The sequence below is a fragment of the Chelmon rostratus genome, chromosome 5 (genome assembly GCF_017976325.1).
Source record: "Chelmon rostratus isolate fCheRos1 chromosome 5, fCheRos1.pri, whole genome shotgun sequence".
In the NCBI taxonomy this organism is placed as follows: domain Eukaryota; kingdom Metazoa; phylum Chordata; class Actinopteri; order Chaetodontiformes; family Chaetodontidae; genus Chelmon; species Chelmon rostratus.
Window position 1 is genome coordinate 11,943,581 of NC_055662.1, and position 11,865 is coordinate 11,955,445.

Sequence of the window (11,865 nt, forward strand, 5' to 3'; positions counted from 1 at the left end):
TGCGGTGGGAAGGAGGTCGCTGATTGGCTGATAGGTGCCGTCGGTGACGTTATACAGGAAGTATTCCCAGCCGGACAGTCGAGGCATCTTTTGCAGTCATATCAATCTAGCTAGCGTTACACTAAATATGACAAGAGCTGAGGGACAATTCGCTGAACTGATTCAGGTAAATTCGTCCGCATTGTTAAGCAGCCTGCGGTCGCGTGTATAACACTTAAAACGCACACAAAGCTGCATAGCGGAAGATATACGCTGTATGCCGGCGGCCTCTCTGTCAGTCAGACTATTGATGTTAATTTACATTTGCAGGGCTGGACCATGTGGTGATGAGCGGTATGCCATGCAGAGGAGACACAGCAGCAACACGGATGGCATGCCCTCTGAAAGGTAGGAAGAATAGCTCTCAAGCCGCCCTCTGTTTGTGTATTTTCTCCATAGCATTCTCCACAGCTCCCAATGCAATCCTAGGGGGGCAAGTCAAACCCTTATTATTTAACTTGTTGCACAGCAGCATTTTTTATCTTAAAAGTGACCTGTGATAATCACATGTTTGCGTGGGGGTACATACACACCATAACCATCTCTCAGGCTTATAGTTTTTGGGGTTTTTTTGCATCCCGCCTTTTTCCCCACTCAGGAGCCGAAGCCAAACCCTTGGATCAGAGAGCAGCCTCGATGAGGGTGGTGTGTTTGACTGCCTGAAGCCTGACTCACCCGCTTCACCCCAGCAGATCTTCTCCGGCCTGGTGGGCGTCCCCTCCGGCTCCGTCTCCTCTGCCCAATTCCAGGCAGCTGGCTTAGTCCTGGGCTCTCCCCCTGAAGTCTTTATCCAGATGACTGCATCGTCCAGAGAAGAAGGGGGCCCCCACCGCACGGAGGGTGGACCTTTTCTACCTCGGCCGCCCCAGCACCACCATCACCACCACCACCACCTTCATCACCATCCCCTGCAGCACAGGACCTCCTCTCTGCTCCAGCAGGCCACCACGGCAGCTGCCTCGGAGAGGCACAGCTCCAGAGAGGAGGCCCAAGAAGACCCGTCCACCCCGGCCCCAGCCCTGTCTGAGTTGAAGGCAGTAGTCACATGGCTGCAGAGGGGCTTCCCCTTCATCCTTATCCTGCTGGCTAAAGTCTGCTTTCAGCACAAGCTAGGTACACCAGTTTGTTGAGTAATAGTGCCACTAATATTGTCTAATAGTACTCTACTTACAACAAACAGTCATTAACAGCATAAGGTGTGGTTTAGTGATAAAGCTGCGCCTCTCTCCTGCAGGTATTGCTGTGTGTGTGGGCATGGCCAGCACATTCGCCTATGCCAATTCCACCTTTAGGTACCAAGTGTCATTACGGGTAAAAATCTACAGTATATTAACTGGTGTGCTGATAGAGGTTTTTAAACAATGACAACATCTGATGTTAAGCTTAAACCATTGCTGATCAAATTTAGGCAAAGCCTTTCACACATTAATGTTTTTCTTACTGTCAACAAATCCCATGAAATTCCAAAACAAACCACATGTTAGTCTGCCTATCAAGATTTTCCACTTCTCTACCCTGATGGGTCGCAAGTATAGTTTTCATTTTTAGCTAAGTCATTTCCTAAAACAGCTCGACACTTTTGTTTTTATCAAATGTTACTCAAACAGGAGAAAATGGTGCAGTTTTCGGGGGAATATTTTCAGCCGTAGATTAAGACACATTTGGTGCACCGGTGAGTATTTACAGCAGTGGGACGGTGTATGTTGGATTGACTCAAAGTAAACTGCAGTGAAGGACATATGACCCAGTGCATCAGTGTGGCATCACTGTGGCACAGAGTGAGTAAGATATATCAGGCTTTGGACACAGACAACACTCGGTTGCTGGTTTTGGTCTTTTAATGGGATCTCTTGACTGACAAAAGTATGCAGTATTTATAATTATTCAAATGTTGATAACGCTGTAGTTGTTCTCTTAATTAAACAGAAATTAATGGAGCAATTAATGAGCAGTGTTAGTGAAAATATTAACTGGTAAAGGAATGTATTGCAGTGTTGCTGAAATATCTGTGTGTGTGTCTCTTCTCCTTTGCCAGGAGGAACGTTCTGTATTTGTTGCTCTGTGGATCGTCATGTTCCTTGCAGGGAATATAGTGTATATCTACTACACGTTTAGCCACGAGGAGCTGCACAACAGGTAGTGTACAAGCAGGTATTTTTATACTAGCTGTGTGTTTCTTTGCCTGCCGCCTTATGTTTTGGGTTAACTTTTTATATTTAGGTTTTTCCATCCACTTTTTGTTGAGTAAGCCATTTTATTTTTGCTTCCACTTAGGGAGGGTTCCTGTTCTTGTCTGGTCTTGTCCTGTGAGTATTTTGAGTTTTTTTTTTTTTTGTTTTCTTCCACAGAGTTTCTTCCATTAGACGTTTGCCTTGCTGTTGCTTGTCATTTTCCCATACCCAGTGAACACACCAGACCTCCCTAGAACAATTCACCTGGATGTCGTTTCTTTTTCTTCTAGCCTCATATTTGCCAAGCCCAACCTCAACAGCTTTGACTTCTTTGATCTGATCTGGGCGGTGGGCATCACTGACTTTGTCCTTAAGTACTTCACCATTGGCCTGAAATGCTTTGTCCTCTTCTTGCCCAAGATTCTTCTCGCCTTCAAATCCAGGGTGAGAAATCCACATTTATTCCTCTGACCCTGGTACTTCTCCAGAAAATGTGACTTTGACACCTTTTTCATTGGATACACTATATCCATAAATTTTAAATTTAACCTAGATATAGTGATCTCAACACACAGTTGTAATGACATTGTAACGTCCTTTTTTTCCTTGATTATGTGTGGTGCTAAAATGATCGATCAATTAGTGGATTTTATTATTTTTTTCATTATTCATTTTAAATCAGAGGGGGGAAAATGCAAAAACTGAACAACTAAACAATTTAAATAATGCTAATAATAATAATTGTTGTCCCTTTGTTGTTTTTGCAGCCCAAGTTATGTGTGTTTAATATTTTCCCAAATTGCAATAAATGCTTGCGGCATTTTTCCAAACCTTCCCTACCCTTTAAAATATATATATATACAATTAACTTAAATCAGGTAGCTAATGTGACTGTAACTCATACAGGGCTTGGATTTGTCCTCTTGAAAGGCATCTAATCAGAGTTTCTGGTAAACTGCAATCTATAACATGGTGTAGAGTCTACTCAGTCTACACTGAAGACATCACTGAGTTGCGGCAAGTTCACTGTCAAAGTTGTGAAACTTGGTTGATAATTTAAAAAAGGAAATTTTGCGGAACTATGATGAAATACTCTGCCGAGTAAAGAAAGTGCTGAAGGGTCACAGTGTGAAACTGTTTTGTATTCATAAGGTTTTAAACGGTACTCCTTAGGTGAGCTTGTGCACATGGGTGTCTGTGTGCGTGGTTAGTCTGGCCCGAGGCAACAGAATATGACTGCAAACACACACACACACACACACACACACACACACACACACACACACACACACACACACACACACACACACACACACACACACACACAGACTTTGATTTCCATACCGGTGCAGCTCATATTCCCGCTGTGTGTTTGTGTGTTGGATGGCGGGAGGAGGAGGGGGTTTACAAAGTATTAGGATTAAATTTTCCACTGATAAACAGACCTACAGGCCTATCAGAACCACGGCAGCCAGCAACTGAGCTCATTTGCCCTCGAGGGGGTTGCACGGGTGAGGTCATCCCTCCCTGGAGCCGGACCATTACCTGTACCCACCCACTCACACACATGGATGTACTACACACAGACAGAATCTGATCGGACACTGGTTGGTTTTGAGGGAATCCCAGATCATATCATCACTTTTACTAGTTCATAGAGGCCTAACAGTGTCGTCTGTTCTGACCTCCACACGACCACACAGTCAGCCGTCTGCTTCATTACTCCATCCGTCCATGGATACACTAATGATCCCACATAAGCAGCACAGTCAGCACGAGTCTGCACAAGTGATAGCAGGCACGCATGCACAAGTTCCATGACGGCTTTGCATTAAAGTCTCCAGCCTGCAGCTCGTGTATGAATCTGTTAATTGTATAAGTGTTTTCACTGCTGTACGAGAGGTTCTCTCCGAGTCTTTCGGCACATGCGGTAGTTCCTAAATTTGGTCTTCATGATATCGATCTGTGGTTTATTTTTTGCTCTGTTGGTGCTGCTCCACATGTCTGTTCTGTTGGCCTCGAGCAAGATTTAATGTTGAAGACTTTCTGCAGCTCAGGGAAATGGTTCAGCAGTATGAATCACAAGCTACATGTAATGATTGTTTTTTTAAATTTTGATTAATTTATTGAAAGTCCAAGAAGGCATCTTGAGTTTACTTATTTTGTTCAGTTAAAAAGAAAGGGAACAAGCCATGGAGCCAGTGAATGTGTGGCATTTTTGCTTGATAACCCTCTCAACTGGTTCATTGTCATTACAGTCAAGTTATTGGATTGAAATGGTTTGATGGATCGAAGAAGAACTTGGTGCAAATGCAAAAGAATGGACTTGATACCAACTGAAACTCAAATCTGACATTTACAAAATTGGCTTTGCAAATGTTTTTTGAGGAAGAAAATGCAAATGCTTGTTTGCAAATGTTAGTTTAACCGTTGTTTGTTGATAACAAAACTTCACCTTTTAAACATGCAGCGCACATAGGGAAAGATGTGACAGTACTGGCCCTGCAGTGTAGCTGACTAGTTGTTTCTGGGTAATGTTGCTGAAAGCAGTTGTACCCGTAATAATTTAAAACTCTCTGGATTGTCACTCTCCATTGTCTCTCCAGTAGCTGATCAATCAAAAAGCAGTGAAATGATACAGATTTGTCAGACTCCTTATGTTTATACGACTTACAACATGGAGCACAGCAGACCGACATCGTCCTTCTTGATAACAGCATTTGAGCTTCCCACCCTGAGTGTGATGTCAGAGGGAAATGGCTGCTGTGTGAATATGGTCTATGGTGCTCACTCAAACTTTCTGGCTTCCGTCCAAACTTTAGATTTGACAGTTTTTGCGTGGGCGTGATGGGCACTGTGGGATACGAGGCTGAGGGGACAATAAGGAAGATGAATTAGCCACTGGCAGAGGTCTTCCTCCCCTACCAACCTGGCTGCTTGTGGCTCTTTTACCCACAGTCATCAATCTTTGTCAGCTAACATCCTGGAAGTCATTATGCAAGCTGGGATGCCACGGGGGCCGTCGGGGAATCAAGTCTGCCTTCATTTTGGTCTGTTTTCAAACGTCCCCAATGGACTTCACGCACTTTGCGGCAGTGGGGACTTATTCAGAAGTTCATTTCTTCTCTGTGATTATTTAGGGGAGGGGAGGTCCTTTAAAGGCAACGAGCAAACCCCCGTAGGGCTGGGTTTAATGTGGGCACGGGGTAGCAGGTGGAAAGAGCCGCTGCCAGTTTCCCTCTCAGTGTGGGGAAATTGCCTGTACTGCTGTGAAACTGCGGAGCTCTGGACAGCAGCCATGTTTGGGCTGGAGGCATGCTGTTTTAAGCTTTTAATACCGCACTGCTCTTGACTAGATAGAAGAGTGCCCCAAAGCTGTTGAGCCCTTTCTGCTTTTTGGACAGTTAGTGAGTGGATCAAAGAAAGAATACGTACTGTCTCAATTTCCTATATTTTTATTTAGTCAAAACTTGAGACTCCTTTTTTTTGTCTTCAAAAGAGACCACATTCACAGTCACTGCCACCTGCGTACGACACAAAGTTTGATTGAAGCATCTACAGAGGGCCCCTCTAATGTGCTATTGTTGTTGGTAATTACATGTGTTTGTCCAGGGTAAGTTCTACCTGCTGATCGAGGAGCTGAGCCAGCTGTTTCGGGCTCTGGTGCCCATCCAGCTGTGGTACAAGTACATCATGGGAGAAGACCCGTCCAACAGTTACTTCCTGGGGGCCACGCTCATCATCATCTACAGCCTCTGCAAGGTAACCAGGGCCCAGTTGCAAAATATTTTGCAAAACTCTTTTGTAGGTTTTGTGTGGCACTATTAAGCATAAAGACCTACTGAGAAGATATAGACTACTGCAGTTGGATTTCTGCATCAGAAACATTGCAACCTGTCATTGATAAGATGTATAAGGAGGAAATACTCTGTGTAGAAAAGAGCTCAGCGAAGGAAAAAGAGAAGCTGCCTAAAATTTGAATGTTGCTACCCGAAGTCTCAAACCCGACTAGCAGTGTCCTAAAACCTACAATGTTCATTATACCCCAAAATATAAAAGTGTTTATTTAATAACCAACATGATGATGATGATGCTGTTGCTGTTAGGGAGGCTGTTGAAGTGTGTTGAGATAGTGGTGATGGAAGGTCATGGGGTCATCCTGGTCAAAACATATAATGCACAGTTTCAACAAGTATATAAGATGTGCAAGTGTATAAGATTGGTCTTTTTAGTTGTCCAACATTTTTTTATTACCAGATTGCCAATGTTAGCATGCTAGAACGCTAATCTAAGAAGGTAAACATGGTAAACATCATCGCTAAACATCAGCATGTCAGCACTGTCATTGTGCTCATGTTAGCATGCTGTCGTTAGCACTTAGCTCAAACCATCATCAGGAGCAATCTTATGGTGGGCTGGCAATGGATTTGGGCCTGGCTTTTAAACACAGTTAGTTCTGTGGCGTCAAATGGAAAGCAGTAGTTTTAGAATAAGAATGGATGAAATGAGGAGTCACCTCAGCTGTGGGACCTGTGGAAGGGGAGGAGTGAAAGAGGCCAGAGTTACATGTCGCAGCAAAGGTCAGTTATCGAGCAGTTAGAGTCTTCTAGAAAAAGAGATTTTTGGAGCCATGAGTCAGTTTCGAGTCAGCCACGATATCGAATGGGAAGCTGAAATAGTGAAACTAAGTGGAACTTGAATGAATGAAACTGAATGACGCAATGAATGCAATGATGAATTCTTTGCACCGTGAGCTTGTCACTGTCATATGTCGTGTAGCGTGCATTGACAATCATAGTCAAGGCCTCTTTTAACCACAGTGATTCACCGGATGCAGTTGTTAATGTTGGCCTTGTTCAGCTGAGTTGGGCAGACAGTTTCCTGGGTGTGTGTGCTGAGGTGGAGCAGGTGTTTTCCAGGATCAGGTCATATTTGCAGTGTGACAATATTGGAGTATGCTGATGTGCATGATTTGCATCAGTTGTTGATTCACTCCTGTCATGCTGTTGTGTCACGCGGGGCTGGTTGGATAAAGTTTAGAGAAACAGGCGTGAGAATGAAAGCTTGGCAGTTTGAATATGACTGTTAACAAGCGTTTCGTTGAGAGTAAAAGAAAAGGCAGAAAAGCTAAAACAGGGAGGCTTGCGGACAACTGCAGTCGTTCTCATAAGAAAAACTGTCTGACTGTGCTTCGTCTTTATCATTTTGCAGTCCTTTGACATCTGTGGACGTGTGTCTGCCATACGCAAGGCCCTGGTCATGCTCTGCAGCTCCCAGGTCAGATTCAGACTAATCTCACTTTTTTCACCTGTCAGTAAACACACTCAGAGATGTGTTTAACTTTGTGGGGTTTGTTTTGCATCCAGAGTTCAGAATAAATCTAGAAGAGTTTAATCCTTCAAATGTATTTATTTATTTATTTTGTCTCATCCAGAGTTATGGAGTGAGGGCTGGCAGCCAGCAGTGCAGCGAGGCGGGTGATGTCTGTGCTATTTGTCAGGCTGATTTCAGAGACCCCATAGCCCTTCTCTGTCAGGTAAGGACTCAGTAAAGAAGAAGGTTGAACAAATCTAAATTGATTTAAAGCAACAGATAAAAACTAGGCCGAAAAGCTGCGTTTTACTGTCCTCTCTTGTTGGAAGTTTGATTACTGGTGCCTGTGTTTGGGTGTGAGCTGCCCCATGTAACCACTCCTAACAGCGATATCGCGCTGTACTGAAAAAGCAAATTATGTATAGGCCCGTGTTACGCATGACTATAATAGACAGAGTAGAAGAAGAGGAGGAGGTTGCGAACTCAAAGCAAAACCATTTGTTTGCGGAACCGCCGATAAACCTCAAAGAAGAAGACAAAACTAAACCAGCTGGCTTGGCCATCTACTATTCTTTCATGTCAGTTAGTATTGGCCATGTTTCATCTTAATAACAGAAACAGCTAATCTGTCTTGCGAGTTACACATTCCCCACGTCAGCACTTATTAAGTAACATGAAGCGCATTAACTCTTTTAACCAGCTGAGGTGAGAGTTAAAAACTTCTTTGTAAAATTTTGCCATTTCCACCATTGCTAATGCTTCAAAATGCATATAAAAAGCGTGTTGATGGAAACGCTGCTAGCATCACTGCAGCAGGGAGGGAAGTTAATCCACTCAAATTTGGTAAAAACAATTTTTTTCATTAAAGAAAACAACTATTTGAACAATTGCTTACTTGCAGTTTCTTTTGCAAACTACTATTATTATTGATGTTATTATTCGATAATATAAGTTGTAGGTTAAAGGCTGCTATCAGCTACTGAACGGCGCTCATAGACGAGTCGCTCAAGCAGGGTGGACCTTTAATCGCCTGTGATGTTCACTCCTTCAAGGCTTCAAGAAAAATTTAAACCTCGACTTGACAAGTGCAAGAACTGTTTACCAGAAATTTCAGAGGTCTGTGTCAGCTGTGCATGTCCTCGTCCTCTGACTGGAGAAAAGAAACGTGCGTGTACATTCTGTTCCTCGGCAGCACGTGTTCTGTGAGGAGTGCCTGTGCTTGTGGTTCGACCGGGAGAGGACATGTCCGCTGTGCCGCTCCACTGTCATTGAGACCCTGCGATGCTGGAAGGACGGCACCACCTCGGCTCACTTCCAGATCTACTGAGCTCATCATATGCGCCCGCAAAGATGTGATTGTGCCGTGATGCCAGTTAGATAATGGCGTGTCATCGCTCTGTGTTTGTCGTAGCCTGGTAACTCTTTAAATCAGGATAATCATGAGTGCAGTGAACGCGCAACACGAAGGGGGCTTTAACTTTGGAGGTGTTTGAAAAGGCCGCAACAGAGCGTGTGTAAATCACATTATTTTCAGATTGCATGTAAAGCTGATAGTTGAGGCCACGTGCACAAACCAAATAATCAACGCAGTGTCACAAAAAAAAAAACAAAAACATGAAGCTGGACTGCAATCAGTTTTACAGTTGGACTGTTGTCACCCAGTTATGGCAGCAGCCACATTTTTGTGTACATGTACGGACTTTGCCATTGTTGTAAACTGTGAACAATGTTTTATTTGACACTAAACACACGATAAAAGAGGGCGACTTTGATTTAATGTGGTGATAATGTAAACACTCGCAGCGTTAATTCGCCATTCTTTGTGTTCTTTATGATTTTGTCATGTGTGTAAAATGTTAGTTTTGTAAAATTCCAGAAGTTGTATACAACATGATTTTTATTCACTTTTTAGTTTAGTTTTTTTTTTTTTTAGTTTTGTAATATTTATTTGAAAATGGGAACAATGTTTCTCACAGAGTGATCGTAAGTAAAAAATCCGTACAAAGGTTTGTGCTGTCTGTAGGTAAAAAAAGAAGAAGAAGGTTTTTGGTTATTTAAGGTTATTTAGACACTGAGTAATGAATGTAAGTTGGTGTGTGACTTTTAACTACCCAGAACTGAAACAGTACAGTGTGTGATTGTTTATGGTGCCAGCCAGGCGTAAGATTTCGTAGTTTTGTATCAAGTGTGGTGCATTCTCATTGACAGAGCTCATGTCTGATAATCATCCGTGTTGCAAACTTGAGGTCATTGTTATTTCCCATAAAAACCTGTCATATGAATCATCTTCTTTACAATAATTTATTCTTTGATTGCATAATAGATGGTATGACTTTAATGCAGAATGCACTGCAGTGGTTTTCAGTTTAAAATTAAAGTACTTTCGCTCACTTCATCCAGCCTATTTCTTGTCTAATTATAATGACACCTGCAGAGAATTTTATTTCCCAAAGATTTTATTAACTGCTAAAAATCCATATGAAATATTTAATTAGTATAAATAGCACACACTTTATAAAAGAGCAATACAGCAATTCTGCTCACATTACACTTGATATATCGGAGAAAGCTTATTTCCAGAAATCACAGACAGCATTAACAGCATAGCTTCCTATGCACAGGTCCTGTATCTACCTGTTTTATGAGAAAAAGCCTCTTAACACTGCCCCCCACAGATAATGCTAAAGCACAGGAGAATGTGTAAACATCATCTAAACACTGTAGAAAACATCTACCAAAACATTCACCCTCTCATTGTTGACATGTTTGCACTTACAGAATAGCTTATGTAAAAGAAAAAAAATACAGTGCATTATGAAACTCATAAATAGGTCCGTGTATTTTTTCAGGATTGCTGCACTTATTGTCGCCTTAGATACATTTGAAGGTCTAATCAGTTTAACCCCCTTGTATGCACTCACATCGTGGGAGGTGAAGAATTCAAAGGAGTCCTATTAGTAAGCTTTTCCCTCCGCTCTACCAGGGGAGGATTACATCACCGTTTTGTAACCGGGATGACTGAATCGGAGAGTCACGCAGGGGGCAGGACGCGCAACTGACTGACTGCAGGGCTGCTGGAGTTCAGCGTGTCAGCTCGGTATCAAACCCGTGGCGCATCCAGATCAGGCCCGAGGAAGTCTTCACGACGCAAGGAGTTTAGTCAGACACCAAGTCACACCGAGTGGAGCGCACATTTAACCCCGCTTCCTCCTCCCCTGCTGTCGGCCACACATTCTCCTGGACCGCATCCTCCGACTCTCCTGCATCCCTTGCCTTTTAGTGCAAATGAAGTGAGCCCGCTCCTCCTGCATGGTCCTGAACGCACCATCTATATAAGAAAACATATACACTTAATTTATATAAAGCAGCCTCGAAAGAAATGTTTGTTGTTTTTTTTTTTAATTCACACGGCCGTTTGTAGTGTGTACATAAATCCACCATTTTCTGATTCATCTTTGTTATTACAGTGCACCTGACAGACTATTTCATCATTTCAGCCAGGAAGATGCAACACCCCTTCGCAACAGAAACCTGACCAAAATGATCACATTAGCTGGTCGAAAGTACAGATAATTTCAGAATATTTAAAGATACACAGCGCACCAAAAATAAAACAAATGAATGACGGGTGAAAACCTCAATCATACCAGTTTAAAGCATTTACCATTCCTCATGAAATATGAATCCAACTCATCCAGAACTTAGTTTGCCTGCTCTTTATGTGCAGAGTTAGACCAACACGAGACATTTCAGCTACATGTAATATAAAAGTGAAAAGTGTTAACTGCGTCTTTGTGTGAGAATAAATCTAAATGAGAAATACATCCTAAAGAGGAACTCTCAGGGCTGAATGGATGCTTGATAACTAATATTAAAGCAACTAAAAGCACCTGATTTGGATGCTAAAACATAAATAGCTCAATTTAAAGGGCACCTGTGCTTCACGATATGTTAAATTCAGTGTAAATTTATTAGGTTTTTCTGTTTTCCCCTGATAATTATGAAGCTTTCATTGTTGTGTTGTGGAAACATTCCCAAAGTTTTAAGAGAATATAAAGCACTTTTTTCCTTTTTAATTTTTTTTTACACATACACAGATTTTTTTCTTTTAATCTATTAACCTGAAAGACAAATAAAACTTGAAGAAGTAGAAGTTACCTCAAGCAAAAGAAAACTTCAGTCTAAAAGTGGCTCACATCTTAGTTTACAGCTTCCCTTTACCCGTCTGGATTAAATGAACCTCATGGTGCCAGATGTTCAAATTCAATTTAACACACTTTTTCGTTGACATGCTTCCACATACCTTAACGCGTTTGCACACAGTTGTTTTCCTCATGTCTAA

At 42.3% G+C, this 11,865-nt stretch overlaps 1 protein-coding gene across 1 annotated transcript; it reads left to right on the forward strand.

The window, feature by feature from the left end:
• Window positions 1-60: 60 nt before the first annotated feature.
• Window positions 61-9,807, forward strand: rnft2 (ring finger protein, transmembrane 2). Its single transcript, XM_041936874.1, has 10 exons — window positions 61-166; window positions 310-387; window positions 638-1,152; window positions 1,274-1,350; window positions 2,075-2,175; window positions 2,501-2,654; window positions 5,823-5,972; window positions 7,422-7,487; window positions 7,645-7,746; window positions 8,716-9,807. The coding sequence occupies exons 2-10, from the start codon at window positions 341-343 to the stop codon at window positions 8,848-8,850; spliced, it is 1,347 nt and encodes a 448-aa protein (XP_041792808.1). The 5' UTR covers window positions 61-166; window positions 310-340; the 3' UTR covers window positions 8,851-9,807.
• The last annotated feature ends 2,058 nt before the right edge of the window (window positions 9,808-11,865 follow it).

Coding starts and splice junctions, on each gene's coding strand:
- rnft2 (XM_041936874.1), top strand. CDS start 341: ATGCAGAGGAGACACAGCAGCAACACGGATGGCATGCCCTCTGAAAG. Junction 2,655..5,822: donor TTCTCGCCTTCAAATCCAGG/GTGAGAAATCCA, acceptor GTGTTTGTCCAG/GGTAAGTTCTACCTGCTGAT. Junction 7,747..8,715: donor CCATAGCCCTTCTCTGTCAG/GTAAGGACTCAG, acceptor GTTCCTCGGCAG/CACGTGTTCTGTGAGGAGTG.